Source organism: Talpa occidentalis, unplaced genomic scaffold, assembly GCF_014898055.3.
Source record: "Talpa occidentalis isolate TD23 unplaced genomic scaffold, MPIMG_talOcc4v2.1 talOcc4.9, whole genome shotgun sequence".
NCBI classification, from domain to species: Eukaryota; Metazoa; Chordata; class Mammalia; order Eulipotyphla; family Talpidae; genus Talpa; species Talpa occidentalis.
The window spans coordinates 70,355,563-70,371,696 of record NW_023605305.1 but is presented as its reverse complement, the minus strand read 5'-3'; the positions used below and the strand labels follow the sequence as shown (position 1 = coordinate 70,371,696).

Sequence of the window (16,134 nt, the reverse complement as noted above, 5' to 3'; positions counted from 1 at the left end):
GATGCATACCCCCAATTTGGACTAATGTCCAGACCCTGAAATCTGACCCTGACTCCAAACCCAACTATCCCACCCTCTAATCCTACATACACCCTGACCCTAGCCTTAGCTCAATCTCAGTGCCAGCCTTCACACCTGCACGGGGACAGATCTTTAACAATTTCTGTTTCTCTTTCCCTTCCCCTCCCCACTAGTCTCTAGTACTAACTAGTCAGCTTCAGATGCCCTCCTCCCCCATAGTCCTAACCTGAACTCCAGAAACCAGACCTCACTATACGGTCCCTCTCCCAGACCAGGGACTCCAGCCTGTCCTTCCTCTCCCCTGCAGAGCTGACACCCCCATCAGACTCCACCTGGGTCCCCTCTCAGGACAGCTACTCAGCTGACTCATCCATTCTTTGTCATGTTGGGGACATAAGTCCCTGAGCTTCCACTTCCCTATCTGTGAAGGGGGGCAGTGATTCCTCCTTTTCAGGGGTATGGTACGAGATGTGAGCTCAGTGAGCTCTGACATCCCTGCATTCCCTCACGTTCATCTTCTTGCATCTCTCAGGGTCCCAAAGGAGAAACTGGACAAGGTGGCGAGATGGTCAGTACCCAGGGCATTTCAGAGGCCTAGGCTGGTGGGTTCCAGGCCTGGAGACTCCCACACACACCCGCACTGGGCTTTGTGACTGTAGGTACACAGCCCTGCACCCTGCCCCTCCACATCGTGTTTCATACCTCGTTTCATGTTCCAGGGCCCCAAAGGACCTCCCGGAGCCAAGGTGAGTGCTTCTCAATCCCCATCCTCCTCCCCAGGCCTGGACAAGTTACTTAGTGCCTCTGTTTACTCATCTGTTAAATGGGGGAATGACAAGCTAAGCAAGTAGAGTTTGAATTTTCTCAACACCAAAAAAGGGTAAAATATTGAAGGTGACAATGCCTTAATTAAATCAAGGGAAGTCTTTGCACACTGTATATGTGCATCAACTCATCATATATGCTTTAAAGATTTACCATTTCACCTGTCAGTTATGCCTCAATAAGGCTGAAAAAATATGACAAACATTTACTGCTATACCGCCACACTGGCTTGTGAGGCTCAAATAATTAAACATGTTAGCTCTCAACACCTTCTCTCTAACTTCACAGCGATCCTCAAGACTAGGTATCTCATCCCCAGTTCCATGAGCAGTGATTTGCCTGGAGTAATTCATCTTGGAGGGAACCGGGTGGGGAGTGGAGTCCCAAGCTTCTGGCCCCACCCACCGTGTGTGCCTCTCTGTGGAGCTGGGGTCACTGGGCTCAGTGGAGCTGATTTGACCAGAAGAGCAGGTGGCCTGGTGGCTCTGACCTCTCTCTTGCACCCCTTCCCCCTCAGGGTGAGCCCGGAGTTCCTGGCAAAAAGGTGAGGGGGATCCCTGGAGGGGTCTTTTCGTGGGGGTATGGGAAGTAGCTGGAAAGAAGGGTTGGGACTGGGGCGGGGCTGGGGACCACCCTGCACGAAGATGCCCTTCACACAGCAGACTGGCGGCCTCCCTGTGGGTAAGTCTCTGAAGCCAGGATCTCATTCACTCAGTCACTTACTCGGCCCCTTCCTCATACTGCACATCAAGTTTGTTTCCAGGACTGTAGTTCTCCAAGGGTGGGCCTTGGACCCACAGTGTCAGTATCACTAGGGGCTTGTCTGACATGCTCATTGTGGGGCCCACCTACTTGCTGTGCATGGGCCATGCTCTGTGGAAGCAGCCCCTTTGGGAACCACTGACCTTCTGTGATTTCCCTCTTCCCCCTCCCCTGCCTGGGGCTCCTCCCTATAGTGGTCTCAGCACAGCTCTCCCCTCTGGACACCATCCTCAGCACCAGATGAAGCAGGACCTCCCCAACCACCCATCCTTCCCTTCTCTTACGTCCTCTTCCCTGCATGACGCTGTGTATTTTTCTGGATATTTCTTTGCCCTCTGCCTCCTCTGAGCCATTTCACAGGGACACATCTGCCTGGCCCGCAGAGTATGCTTACAAGGTGTTTGCTGCCTGAATGAATTCCCTCGCCTTCACCACCCCGCTGTTCCTCTGTACACTGTTGCTGAGGCATGCACTGGACCAGCCCTGGGTGCTGGGGCCAGGGGACAGAGGCGAGAATGGGACATAGGCACTGCCCCGTCCAGTGTGACCAGCCTGGCAGCACAAGTAACTGGTGTGCTGGGGAATGCCAGGAGGAAGCCTAATGGACCACAGTCAGGCAGGCCTGTGTCCAGGTCTGACCCAGCTGTTCTCTCCTCAGGGGGATGATGGGACACCAAGCCAGCCAGGGCTCCCAGGACCCCCGGGGCCCAAGGTAGGTATGCCAGACCCTCCCCCAGAAAGTCCTCTGCCTCCCCCCTCTCTTGGTCCCCATCAGCCCGGTGAAGTCCCTGCCTGGTTTTTTGTCCCTGACCAATCATGGGGGCATGGGCTGGAGCCCAAGGCTGGCCAGAGAGGCAGCAGGAAGGTCCTGGGCCTTCCTCAACGAGGCTGGCAGCTCATCTGGCCATGTGCCTCCCCTCACCTCCTCAAGTCCCACCGTAGCTGGACACCTCTGCCCTATCCACAAGTCCAGAACTGGATATCAAGTGGCTTCCCCAACCCCTCAAGATGGTCACCAGATCCTGCCCAGCCTGCCTCCAAAATATCTTTTGAGCCCCTGAGCTGCTATGAATATGTTAAGACCCAGCCTGGAAGGATTTCTTGGCCCTGAGTCCCCAGGGCTGGGGAGAGCCTGAAGTCCATCCACAAACCCCCATGGGCTCAAGCACACCCCAGAACTAGTCTCAAAGCCAGCAGCCCTCACCCACGAATGTCCTATTACAGGGCGAGCCAGGCAGCACGGGGACTCAGGGAGAAAATGGTGTGGACGGTGCTCCAGGACCAAAGGTGATATCACTACACAGCTCCAGCTCCCTCGGGGCCCCAGCACTCCTATCATGGGGAGACCTACTGTGATTTCCTTTTTGTTGGACGTCTCCGGGAGATCTGGACTTAGGAGTCTGACTGGACTGGCAATCAGAGGCTGACCAGAGGGTGGGTGGCAGAGGGTCTGAAGAGATGCCAGGTCTCCACCAAGGCCCAGCTATGTGACCAGGTCACTGTGTAGCCTTGGGCTCCTGGCAGTCCACCCATCCTTACACGACGTGGGGCCGGAGGAGGGTCCCTTAGGTCCGCCATGCAGCAATCCCATTTCTAAGGTTTCAAGTCACTTACATAGACCCTTAGGGCTCCAGCACATGGTCCCTGTGCCTTTTGGGGACAAAGGGGTGGACAGGGACAGGGGCCTCTGGCTTTACCTCCACACACGTGGCTGCAACCACGTATCTCCACAGGGGGAGCCCGGCCCTCGAGGTGCCGACGGAGCTACAGGGCTAAGGGTAAGCCATTTCCCCTGGGATCCAACTGCCCAGTTGCTTCAGAAGCTCCTTGTCCCCCACAGACCGCAGAGGAGCAAAGCCACAACCAGAAGTTGCTTTTTTTATATATAATAATTCATTCTCTGGGTTTGTTTGTTTAATTTCATAATATATACTCTTGGTAAAAATGCTGAAATACGGATAGGTAGAGACCTGATCTCTCCCCTCTTCTCCCTGCTCCCCCCTTTACCTGTGGGTCTTTTCCTAAACTCTCATATTGGTCTAGTCAACACAGACCCTCAATTTGTTACACATCACATCACCCTACCCTGTGGGAGGCACTGCCCTAAGTTGGGGCTCATGCTCATCCCTGTGACCAAGAGCACAGCCACCCTGCTGTTCCCAAATCTTTTGTGACCCAGCCTCATCAGCCTTCAAGTTGACAAGACAGATCCTGTTCTCGGCTCTGTGACCTTGGGCAGTCACATCCCCTCGTCCTCCCAGAGACTGGTTTCCTCCTGAGGGGAAAAAAAAGGATTGTTAAAGCTGGAAGCCTGTTTGTTCAGGTGGTAGAGGGACTGGATTAGGCACTGGGTACAAGAATTCAGTGTAAACTGTACAGTGCTGTGCAGGCTGCAAGCAAATAAGGTTCTGGCCCGGGTCTCTCTGCCCTGTGCAAGGGGCTGGTCACAGGGCCTGAATCAAAGGGATAACTCCCCTCACTGAGAGGTACCCAGTGGGGCAGCAAGGTTCAGAGGGGAAGGGTAGAGCAGCTGGCCATGCTTGAGTGCCTGTGTGGCTGTGAGGGTATGGGCATGTAGACTTAGGCGAGGGGGTTTGGATTTATGCACACATGCATGTACAGATGTGGGCACATGTGTGCTAGTGACCTGGGTGGGAAAGTTAACGCATGGTGAATGCATTCGTCGCCAGAAGTTGGAAACCGGAGCGCAAGGACAAGGTCCAGTCAGCATGTCCTTTATTGGTCTCCACAGTGTTTTGGAGGGTTTGGATATTTGCATTTGTTTGCCAGCATCTGAAAGTCTGAGGAACTTCACGTCAACATGAGATTTCCCATTTTCCCTCCAGAACACAGGGATCCAGCTCAGTGGGTGACTCGCAGCCAGCCCTAGCCCAGACAGGGGCATGCTCCTCAGCTGGCTCCCCTTGTGTGCACTCCTGCCTGCCCTGTGGAGGGTTTTCTCCGTGCGCTGGGGAGCCACTGTTGGTGTGGATGTGGAAGACTAGATGTGCTGGGGTGCCACCAGGTTATGGGCTCAAGACACAAGGTTTGCTGGGTGACAGACAGGTGGCTCTTCCCTGACTTATTCCTCTTTTTCCTGCCTCAGGGTCTCCCAGGCCTCAAAGGTGAGCAAGGAGACACAGTAGTAATTGACTACGATGGCAGGATCTTGGATGCCCTTAAGGTAATGTTCCTGGTTGGACCACATATGTCCTTCTCTTCACACAAAGGGTCAGGGGCAGTTTAGCACAAACACTCCAACTTCATCAGGTACCTGATAAGGAAATTAGTGCTGTGTTGAGACCCATAGGTGCTGAGAGAGCAGCTGTGAATATGGTCCATGTGGCCCCGAGTTCCCCAAAGGACAAGGCAAAAAGGGGTAGTGGCTGGTCCCAGTAGGCTCTCCTGGGGCCTTCCCAGGGAACACAGGCTAGAGGACTGGGTTTTCCAGTCATCATTGGGGGAGGATGAGAGTGGCAAGTCCTGCCTCCAGGAGCCTCAGGAATGCCCACAACACAGCAACTTGGGACCAATCTCCAGTGGCGAGAGAAGCTGGGTGCTAGCAGCTCACAGGCACCTAATAACTCCTGAGCCTCAATTCCAGTTATCTCCCACAGGCCTCAGGGAAGTACAAGCTGATGGTAACAGTGGCCCCCAGGCCTGCATGGTGTGGCATGGTGTGATGTAGCCCCAGGGCATGCACCTGCATGGTATCTCCTTGGGAGAAGCTTGATGAGAACTGGGAGGTGGGAAGGTTTGGGATGCCAGACAAGGAGGATGGCTCCACTGGATGGGCAGCAGCAGCCATACTTGTTTCTTGAGCAGATGGGTGACATTAAAAAAATCACGTGTTGGGGGGAGACTAGCTAGGGATGAGATGGTAAGTATAAGAATGTATGTGTGGGGCCAGCTGGAGGCAGTGGGGATGCACAGGGAGGTTGACACTGGACCCAGGGCCTGGTAAGTGGGATGGAGGACAATAGTAAGGCCAGGGACATCTCAACAAGAAGGGGTAGGCTGGTAGAGGTGGGGGACACTATAGATTATTGGGCTGAGGGAGTAGCTAATACCCAAGGGTTGACAAGCCACAGTGGGCAGGTGGCATGAAAGAAGCCTGTAATGGGGAGGGAGCTGGGAGTTGGGTCAGACCTAGAAACAACATTCCCTACCCAGGAACTTCCCGGGGACCACACACAGCAGGCAATGATGCCAACAGTCAGAGCCCACAGGACAGGCCAAAAGGCAGGGCGGTTGCTGGGGATGCGTTTTTGGGCTGGCCTTAAACACCAGTGGGGATTTATGGTTGCTCTCAGAGGCAATAGGTGTCCATCTCAGGATCTGGGTCTGAATTTCTGTGAAGAAAACTATAGAGCACTTTCTCTGAGGGCTGAAAGATTATGGGCCCTCCATAGCTGGGCACTACAGCATCTTCCTGACCTTCCCCAAGTCAGCAGCCTGACGTGACTGGGTGGGAAGCAGGCTGTGCACCTTGACTGGAAGAGACATGGCCCCAGGGTAGAGGGGATGGGCGGGCAAATACAGGGAGCCCCTGCCTGGACACTGATCGACTTGACTTTCACACAGGGTCCTCCCGGGCCACAGGGGCCCCCAGGACCACCAGGGATCCCTGGAGCCAAGGTCAGTGCAGATGCAGCTGCATGACCCCCTTTTGTCTGCAGAGCCCTCCTCACTGCCATGACCCTCTGCTTCTCTCCCAGCATGGGCTCTGGGGGTCAGAGAAAGGGCCCTGCTCCTTTCTAATCAAGTTGGTGCCCTCTTCCCAGGCTTAGCTACTCCCTGGGAAGTTTCATCCTCACCTTCCCTCATGACACCCCAAAGTCTCTGTAGATTGCATGGCCATTTCTATGGATATGCATCATTTACACCTTGTCTCCTCAGCTCTTGGGGGAGCTCAAAACTGTGACCCCTGGCAGGGGTGACCCTAGTTCCTGGCTTGTGTTGCCAGGAGCAAACCACTGGGCCTTCCAGCCCAGCTTCCAAAGCTATAACATCCAGCCTACATGGTGCCCTGGGACAGGCAGCAAGGGTGGGAGTGCTGGGTGAGGTGGGGCAAAGCCAGCCCAACCCAGCCTTCGGGCCACCAATCTCTTGGAGGGGAACCTCCAGCCATTGTAACCCCTCTTGCCGTCTGCTCCTTCCTAGGGTGAACTTGGATTACCCGGTGCCCCAGGAATCGATGGGGAGAAGGTCTCTGGGCTTTTCATTTCCTTGGTGATGCTGGTCCCTGGTGTCAAGCTCTGAGTGTGTGTGTTTGTGTGTGCATGTGTGCGCACTTGTGTGTGTGTGCATGTGTATGTGTATGTGCGTGTGCGTGTGTGTGTGTACGCACACACTCGTATTCAGGACTAGTAAAAGACCACAGAACACATCCTGGTTCTGCCCTGTGACTGGGGCAGGTTGCCTACTTTTTGGCAGCCTTGGTGTGAGGATTAAACAGATGAATGGAAAATACTGAGGGCAGTGCCTGGCGCATAGAGGCAAAGAGCCTTCAAATGTTAGCAGACACCATCACAGTGTTAGTTTTGTAAATACACACGTGTGATGCTGTGGAGACACTGTGTCCATGGTGTCACTTGACATTTGTGGGCATGTCTTGCATTGGGTCCCTAGTGGACATTACACATTGTTGAGTGAGGATGCTGTGGGTAGAAGGGGGTTGGAGGGATGGTTGATTGTATGTGGAGCTTGGGGGCTCCCACCACTATATCCTGAGAGATAAGGATTGACCCCGAGCCCCCTCTAATTGCCACCTCAGTTGCCAGTCCCACCCTCTCTGCCCCCTGTGACTCTGTTACAGTTAAGGAGGCTTGGGGATGCTCCTGGGCCCCTTCCAGGCTCCTTGGTACCTTCATCACTCAGGCCAGAGGCAGGCACCCATGATGAGGAAGTAGGGGTCTGGCCTGGACTAAGCTCGGGGGACCTCCAGGTGAGGGAAAGGAGAATACCTCCTAAACTTTGTTCTTGCATTTCCAGGGGCCCAAAGGACCAAAAGGAGACCCAGGAGAGCCTGGGTCAACCGGGCCCAAAGGAGAAGCAGGTGAAATGGGCCTGTCCGGTCTTCCGGTATGTGAAGGGCCCTGGTGGGGGGAGGGGAGATGAATGTGTATCTACTGGGGAAGCTGCTGAGGGCTAGGACCTGCAATCTCAGCTCAACCTGGGGGTACTGAGCCTTTGAAAGGAGGCTCTGGGCTCCCAGTCAGCTACTCTGACTCTCTGAGCCTCTGGCGCCTCCCACGCAGAGGCCTCCATATAGGTGAAATGAGATGCACTCCCCCTTGTAGAAGGGAGTCAGTGGGTGGTTACACCACAGGCTCTGACTGCCAAGGTCACATCCTGCCCTAGAACCCTACCTTAGAGCCTCCATTTTTAACTCAAAAATGGGGATGAACATTTCCACTCCCACAGGGAATGCACAGTCAGGGCTGAGAATGGCAATTGGTACCTGCATCAGTCAGGGTCCTCTGGCCTCTTGCTCTTGTCAAGGCTGCCTTGAAAGAGCTGCCGGGTTGCTGCAGTCACTGTGTCACCACTGTACCCCTCTGTCCCCTGGGAGGCCCACTCAGCTAGAGAACCTGGCCTTCCCTTCCTGAATACCTGGCCACCCCTGCCCCACAGGAAATCATTCATACCTCAAGAACAAAGTTTAGGAAGCATTCTTTTTTTATATATATAATAAATTTTATTTTTATATTCCCCATACAATTGCAACCCCTTATTTTGACACCAATCCCTCCCCTCCCGCCCCCTACCCCCCATAGAGTGTCTCTGGTTCATAGTTTTTTGTTGATTTTGATTTTCACTTTCTTATAGTTATTCATTTTCCTGGTCCCTTATTTAAGTTTTCTAGATTCCTGCTATGAGTGAGACCATCTGGTATTTTTCTTTTTCTTTCTGGCTTATTTCGCTGAGCATGATCCTTTCCCTCGCCTGGCAGATATACTCCCTAAACACACCTCTGCTGGGCACCAAGGGTGTGTCACAGTGATTTAGGGGGAAACTATTCTAAGCTGCAAAGTCCAACTTATTCTACTTCCCAGAGTCTTATGGGGAAGAAGGCAGGTGCTGAGCTGTGGGTGGTAGCTTGGGTGATGGACAGAAAGGGCTCAAGGCCATCCTGTCCTGCAGGGCTCCGACGGCCCCAAGGGGGAGAAGGGAGAGCCAGCATCGGACAAGCTAAGGGAGAGTCTGGTAAGGAGGCTCCTAAGGGCCAGAGGCTCCCCACAATGCCCAGCCCAGACCATCTGGAGCCCCAAGCCTGGGGACAGAAGGGCCACTTGGCCTGACCAAGCCCAGGGCAGTGGAGAGTAAGGGAATGTTGGACTGTGTCATCTGCCTGAGGGCCATCTGAGAGCCCAAAGGCCAGATGCTGGCCCGCCACCAGACAGTGCCCATCTCCGGGCAGGAAGGAGCCTGGACCCGGGGGGACCTGGGAGCCCATTGCTCTACCAGTGTCCACTGAGCTCAAGACCACGAGTGGGTGGGGTGATGGGGACTAACCCACCTCTGACTCCTTCCTAGGCCCAGATCATAGTGGAACCAGGACCTCCCGGCCCTCCTGGTCCCCCAGGCCCTGTGGTAAGAATGTTTGACTGGAAGCATGGTGAACCCAGGCCCAGGAGCAGTGACCCTAGAGGGTCCCCTGGGGAAAGGGCATGTCAGGCAGGGAGGGCAAAGGCTGCAGAAATCAGAGCCACAGGGATCAGGAGTGGTCTGCAAGCCTATGTGGCCGCTGTAAGAGGGCTCAGGCCCTGAGGTCTGGATCCATCTGTACACCCTTCTGATATGCTGTCCTCTCTCCTCCAGGGCCTTCAGGGAATCCAGGGTCCCAAGGTGAGTTCTGAGGGATGGGTAGAAACTCCTCTTACTTGCTACAGATCCACAGCCTGGACAGTTTCAGAAGACCTTGCTAATGGGCAAAGTAAGGGCTCCACCTCCCAAACCAGTCCAGCGTCTTCCCAGGGCCTGAATATACCCCATTCCCTGGCACAGATCTCCCTGATACCCTCAGAACGGTGACCCCCACCCCCCGACCACTCCATATACTTGGGGGGGGGGTCTGTTCATTCACTTTCTCCCTCTGCCTGTAGTCCTTGCACGCCCTCTTCCTTGTACCCTTCCTCTACCCGATTCCACTCCCCTGCGCATCTGTCAACAGCCCACAGCCTGGACATGAAGTCTTGTGCTCAGAGTATATTATATAATGTCATGTCTCCACTCTGAAATTAAAACCATGAGTGTGGCCTGCCTGTGTCCCAGCCCCTGCAGGCCCACACAGCAGGGGAGGCCAGCTGGCCCCACTGCTTGCCACGCCCCCGGCGTCTCTACTCATTTACCCAACTGAGCACATGGCCCAACCAGATGTACTGCTTCTGGTTCTGTTTTGTCACTGTCCCCCCACATCATGTTTAGAATAGGCAGCTGCCATCAGGGACTGCATCCAAGGCTGGGACTCAGTAGTCTGATTAGTCCTCAGCCCTGCTACTTCCTGGCTGTGTGACAGAAAAAGGTGGTCCCCACCCTCATCTGTGAAGTGAATGTGACCCTAACCATATTCCATGATTACCGAAGGAGTCCGTGTGGGAAAAGGCAAAATGTGCTCCCCCACAGCGCCATCTGATTATTCACACAGGAGGGGAAGCCCAGGCCAGGCCTGTTGGAGCCTGGAGTCTGTCCCCCAGCTTCATTCATGCTGCAAACTGTCCTGTCCTGCCATCTCTCTGGCCCCCTACCCCTGACTCATGTGGCCCCTTCAATTCCAGGGTTTGGATGGAGCAAAAGGAGAGAAGGGCGAGACAGGAGATAGAGGCCCCGCCGGGTTGCCTGTGAGTTCATGAGCCTTGTTTGCCCCAGCCATAATTCCTACAATCAGCATGCCTCTTGACCCCTTCCTTTTCCATCCAGGGGCCAGCTGGCCCACCAGGCCTTATTGGGCTGCCAGGAACCAAAGGAGAGAAGGTAATCACCTTCCTTTAGGCACACCCCCACCCCCACCATGTGTCAACTCCTGCACCTCACTGGTTCTGGGGCCAGAGTTTAGGCTTGTGGACAACTTATAAGACTGAACTTCCCAGGACCTGTGCTTCCAATGTCCCTTCCCTAACCCCTTTAAGCCTCTTATTTGTTTCTCCTCAGGGCAGGCCCGGGGAGCCAGGACTAGATGTAAGTATTCACCTTTCACAGTGATCAGGTACCAAGTATGTATAGTTTCTGTCCTCCTGCTGACCATGGAATAACCTGATTTGATTGACTGGGCTTAGCCTGCAACTGACTGGTTCTCCCTGAGTCCCCAGCACCAAGTCCAGTTCACAGCCCAGGGTAGATATTGGATGGATGGATGGATGGATGGATGGATGGATGGATGGATGGATAAACAGATGTATGGAAGATTGATAAATAAGTGATATGAAGGGATGGGTAATAAATGGATGAGCAAGATGACTAGGTGGGTGGAGGATGGATGAATGAACAAGGGACAGATGATGGGTAAGTGGATGGATAGTGACAGATGACTAGAGATGAATGGTGGCTAAATGGATGTTGAATAAATTATCGATGAGTAGATGATGGATGGAAGATGGATGGGTGATGGATAAATGAATGAATGGATAACTGATGGATGATGAAGGGATAGATGGGTGGATGATGGATGGATGGATGGATGAATAGATGACGGATGGATGGTGGATGAATGAATGAATTGATAAATAATAGATTAACGGATGATGAATGGATAGATGGGTGGGTAGGTGGATGCATGGATGATGAATGCTTGGATAGGTGAAAGGTGATGGAAGAATGAATAATGCATTGGAACAGGGACATGGGAAGAGCAATGAGAAGCCTATTGCAATATCCTGGTGAATGATGCCATAACCTTCAGTTATGGCAGTTTTTTGGAAAGGATACCAGTCTCTTTCATTTGCAAGAGTCAGAAAGCACAACTTAAACTTAAATTCAGAGATGCAGCATTCTAATCCAGAATTCAACTGTGTCTTCACAGCCCAGCCTCTCCCTTTCTCTTATCTCTGCTTCCTCTGGATGGGCATCATTCCAAGTTCCACATTGTAATGGGATGGAACCCAGACCCACATCCTTCCAGGCCCAAATTCCAGAGAATAGCAACTTGCCTCACTCTCTACTCTTAAAAGTCTTTTTTTAATTTATTTATTTATTTATTTGTTTATTTGTATTTAACATCATTGTTCATTTTTATACAATGTATAGTTTCTCCTCTCAGGTGTAGTCCCTGTAAAATTCCCACCACCACATCACTCTTGCACCATCACCATAGTCCCTTGTGTTCTCCCCTCCTCTGTTTTGATCCCTCTGCCTCCCCCTCCCCTGCAGAATGTCTCTAATTAATAGTTGCCTGTTAATTTTGTTTTTTCATTTATTCTTTTTCCTGATCCCTTATTTGGTTCCCCTGTATTCCTCCTATAAGTGAAACCATCTGATGTTTTTCTTTTTCTTTCTGTCTTATTTCACTGACTGCCTTAAAAGTCTTAAGTTTCATTGGCCCTATTAGGTGCCTGGTGATACATCATGTGGCCATAGGAATGCCATACTTCACCCTGATCACATGCTTCACCCTGAAGCTGGGGTGGAGTCATGGGCTGAGAGAAGGGAGGGTGCTACCCAATAAAATCAGGTAACTATTGCAAGGAAAATGTCAGCTATGCTACAAGGTCTTGGTGTCCCCCTAAAGTTTAAGGAGAAAACACCAACTTGGAGAGCAATTGTGGACATGAGAGAGAACTCTCACCTGTTTCTGACTGGGAGGACCATGTTCCTCTGACATTAGGGGCGAAGCTAGCAAGACTCCCTACCCCCAGCCACATGGCCACAGTTGCCTTCTAGGAGGCCTGGAGCTCAAAGAAGCTTCCCAAATCCAGGTAACCTTATCTACCTGGAGACTCCTGGCCCCGCATCTGTTCCATCAAGCTCAGCTGAAATGGGGAGTCTGCTCAGAAACCTTCCCTGCCTCTCACCTGGACAGAACAGTCCCTCTCCCTGTGACCTGTGGTATCTTAGTTCATATATCTGTCACTGAATTTTGTTCATCACCTTCCGTGCCCCACGGCCTGCCCTGTTAGATTGTGCAGTGTGGCATGAATGTACGGGGGAAGGGGATGAGTTAATTTATGGACGTGACTGAGTGATAACATTAAGATGACTCATTCAAAAATCTTTGAAAGAGAAATAGAACAGATACTGATGAAATTCATATGGAACCACAAAAAACCACGAAGAGCCAAAACCCTATTGATGACAACAAAGGCGAAAGGAGGTATCACACTTCCAAACTTCAAGCTATACTACAAAGCCATAATAATTAAAACAGTTTGGCAATGAAACAAAAACAAACACACAGACCAATGGAACCAAATAGAAAGCCCAGAAATACAACCACACTTATATGGACAACTGATCTTTGACAAAGGAGCAAAGACTATGCAATGGAACACGGACAGTTTGTTCAATAAATGGTGCTGGGAAAACTGGACCACCACATGCAAAAGAATGAAACTAGACCACTACCTCTCATCGTGCACAAAAATCAACTCAAAATGAATAAAAGAACTGGACATAAGACCTGAAACCATAAAATATATAGAAGAAAATATAGGTAAAACACTGCAAGACATACATTGTAATAACATCTTTAAAGACTTATCACCCAAAACAAAGAAAGTCAAGGAAGAGGCCTCCCTGGTGGTGCAAGGGGTTAAGTACCACACTATGAAGCAATCCGCAGCCTCTGTAGCACAAGTTCGATCTCCGGCCGGCCAGGGAGAAACCACATGGTGAAGCAGACCTCTCCTGTCTTGCCTGCCTTAGCAGTGTATTTCAGTCAGTCTGCCTGTTCTGTTCCCCACTCTGTCTCTGATGAATCCTCTCACACCCCACATTTCTGGCCTGTGCCCCAGTTCTTGAATGCATAAATAAATAAATCTTTAAAAAAAAAAAAAGCCAAGGAAAAGAAAAACATCTGGGATTACATCAAACTGAAAAGCTTCTGCACAGCAAGAGACATTAACCAAAACAGAGAGACACCCCACTGACTGGGAAAAAATCTTTGCACTCCAGTCAACTGATAAGGGACTGAACACAAAGATATACAAAAACAAAATAAACAATCCAGTCAAGAAATGGGCGGACATTTCTCCAAAGAGGAAATGCAAATGGTCAACAGGCATATGAAAAAATGTTCAACATCCCTTATAATCAAGGAAATGCAAATCAAAACCACACTGAGAGGGCCTCCCCAGTGGTGCAGCGGTTGAGTGCTGGGTTGCAAAGCTGCCCGCAGCCTCTGCAGCGCCAGTTCGATCCCCGGCTGCTCCCTGGCCACCGAAGGAGGGTCCCACATGGCGCGCAGACCTCTCCTGCCACCCGCTGCTCCCCTCAGCAGTGTACTTCGGTCCTTCTGCCTGCTCTGTTCCCCGCTCTGGCTCTGGTGAATTCTCTCACCCTCCTGCGCTTCTGACTGTACCCAGTGCTTGTATAAATAAATAAATAAATAAAAATAAATAAATAAATAAATAAATAAAAGCTATGTCTTAAAAAAAAAAAAAAACCACACTGAGATACCACCTTACACCAGTAGGAATGGCACATACCAAAAACACAAGCAACAATAAATGTTGGCGAGGATGTGGTGAAAAAGCAACTCTCCTACATTGCTGGAGGGAGTGCAAGCTGGTGCAACCACTATGGAAAACTGTCTGAAAGTTCCTCAGTCTACTAAAAATGGAGTGACCATATGACCCGGCAACTCCACTCCTGGGATCTACCCAAAGGACACAAAAACATTGATTCAAAAGAACACCTGCACCCCTATGTTTATTGCAGCACTATTTTTACAATAGGTAAAACCTGGAAACAACACAAATGCCCATAAATAGACGATTGGATCAAGAAGATGCGGCATATATACACAATGGAATATTATTCAACAATCAAAAAAGATAAGCTCATGCCATTCACAGCAACATGGATGGAGCTAGAGGAAATTATGCTCAGAGAAATAAGCCAGAAGGAAAAACAAAAATATCAAAATGGTTTCATTTATAGCAGGAATATAGGAGAACCAAATAAGACATCAGTGTAAAAAAATAATAACAGGGAGCCTCCCTGGTGGCACAAGGGGTTAAGACACAACCTATGAAGCTATCCACAGCCACTACAGCATGAGTTCGATCCCCAGCCAGGGACCTGACCCACATGGCGCAGCAGACCTCTCCTGATTCGCCCACTGTTCCCCTCAGCTGTGTATTTCGGTCAACCTGCCTATTCTGCTCCCCATTCTGTCTCTGGTGAATCCTCTCACCCCCACATCTTTGGCCTGTACCCCAGCTCTTGTATCCATAAATAAATAAATCTTTAAAAAAAAATGGTAACAGTACAAAACACAACAAAGCAAAAACGGACAATTCTAAATTAGAGACATACTGCAGGGGAGGAGAAGGAAGGAGGGAGGGCGGAGCACAGGGGACTGAGGTGATGGTGCACGGGTGCATTGGTGAAGGAAACTCTATGGGAACTACACCTGAGGGGGTGGGGGGAGCAAATATTGTTTAAAAATGAACAATGATGTAAAAAATTTAAAAATTAATATAAAAAATAAAAATAGCTTTAAATACAAAAAAGAAAAGAAAAGAGAAGGAAAAAAAATCCTTGAAAGAAGAATGTATTTCTTTCATTCCCCTAGTGAAGGGCATACCACACTACATAGGGCCACATGGGGAGGCACCAGGTTTGGTCAGGAGCCAGAAAGGAGTTGGGAAAGCCTTGGCCAGAGCTTTTGAGGGCTTTCCCTTAGAAAGACAAGGCAGGACAGAGCGAATATCTTCAGACTGGCCAGTTGGAATAGTTCCTGTGGGCCCTGGGCTATAGACATGATCTCTAGTTGCCTGTCACCTGGCCCGGGGGTGACTTCAGGCAGAGGAAATGCTGGCTTGGTGTGTGAGAGTTAGGTAAAGAGGATAGTTGGGACTTAGTTGGTCTGCACGTGAAAGGCATGCTCCCTTTGCTCTCTCAGCGCTGGTGAGCAAGCACTGGGGAGGCTGTCTCTCCCTGGCCAGCTAGACGTTTTTTCCTCTTTTTTTTTTCAAGTAAGGTTGCATCACATCATGTAAATCCCAGGTGTTCATCACTGAGAGTCAACATGTGTAAAAACTCCCTTAAGGTCACTACTAAGAGTACAATTCTACCCTTCATCTTACCATTATTCCCTTCTTCCCAATGTCCCCACTCCTCCCCTCCCCTTTGCCTTCTGGCAACTACTTGTTGGTCTTATATCCAAATGTTCATTTTTGTTTCATTTAGGTCATTGCTTGTTTTTCTATATACCTCATGTGAATGAAATCATACAGAGATTTTTCTATCTGGCTATTTCACCAAGGATAATTCTCTTTAAGTTTATCCACGTTGTTACAGATGGCAGGAATTCATCATTTTTTATAGCTGAACAATGGTTTTCCATTGTATGTATCAACTACATTT

At 50.7% G+C, this 16,134-nt stretch overlaps 1 protein-coding gene across 1 annotated transcript in view; it reads left to right on the top strand.

Annotated features, from left to right (window-relative positions):
• COL23A1 (collagen type XXIII alpha 1 chain) overlaps nucleotides 1-16,134 on the top strand; it is a 395,499-nt gene that overhangs the window by 368,052 nt on the left and 11,313 nt on the right. Inside the window, exons 10-25 of the mRNA XM_054690972.1 lie at nucleotides 554-589; nucleotides 741-767; nucleotides 1,364-1,390; nucleotides 2,267-2,320; nucleotides 2,833-2,895; nucleotides 3,342-3,386; nucleotides 4,715-4,792; nucleotides 6,193-6,246; nucleotides 6,772-6,816; nucleotides 7,603-7,692; nucleotides 8,755-8,817; nucleotides 9,148-9,204; nucleotides 9,433-9,459; nucleotides 10,389-10,451; nucleotides 10,531-10,584; nucleotides 10,762-10,788. Of these exons, the coding sequence (XP_054546947.1) occupies nucleotides 554-589; nucleotides 741-767; nucleotides 1,364-1,390; nucleotides 2,267-2,320; nucleotides 2,833-2,895; nucleotides 3,342-3,386; nucleotides 4,715-4,792; nucleotides 6,193-6,246; nucleotides 6,772-6,816; nucleotides 7,603-7,692; nucleotides 8,755-8,817; nucleotides 9,148-9,204; nucleotides 9,433-9,459; nucleotides 10,389-10,451; nucleotides 10,531-10,584; nucleotides 10,762-10,788 (810 nt within the window). The remainder of the gene's footprint in view (nucleotides 1-553; nucleotides 590-740; nucleotides 768-1,363; nucleotides 1,391-2,266; nucleotides 2,321-2,832; nucleotides 2,896-3,341; nucleotides 3,387-4,714; nucleotides 4,793-6,192; nucleotides 6,247-6,771; nucleotides 6,817-7,602; nucleotides 7,693-8,754; nucleotides 8,818-9,147; nucleotides 9,205-9,432; nucleotides 9,460-10,388; nucleotides 10,452-10,530; nucleotides 10,585-10,761; nucleotides 10,789-16,134) is intronic.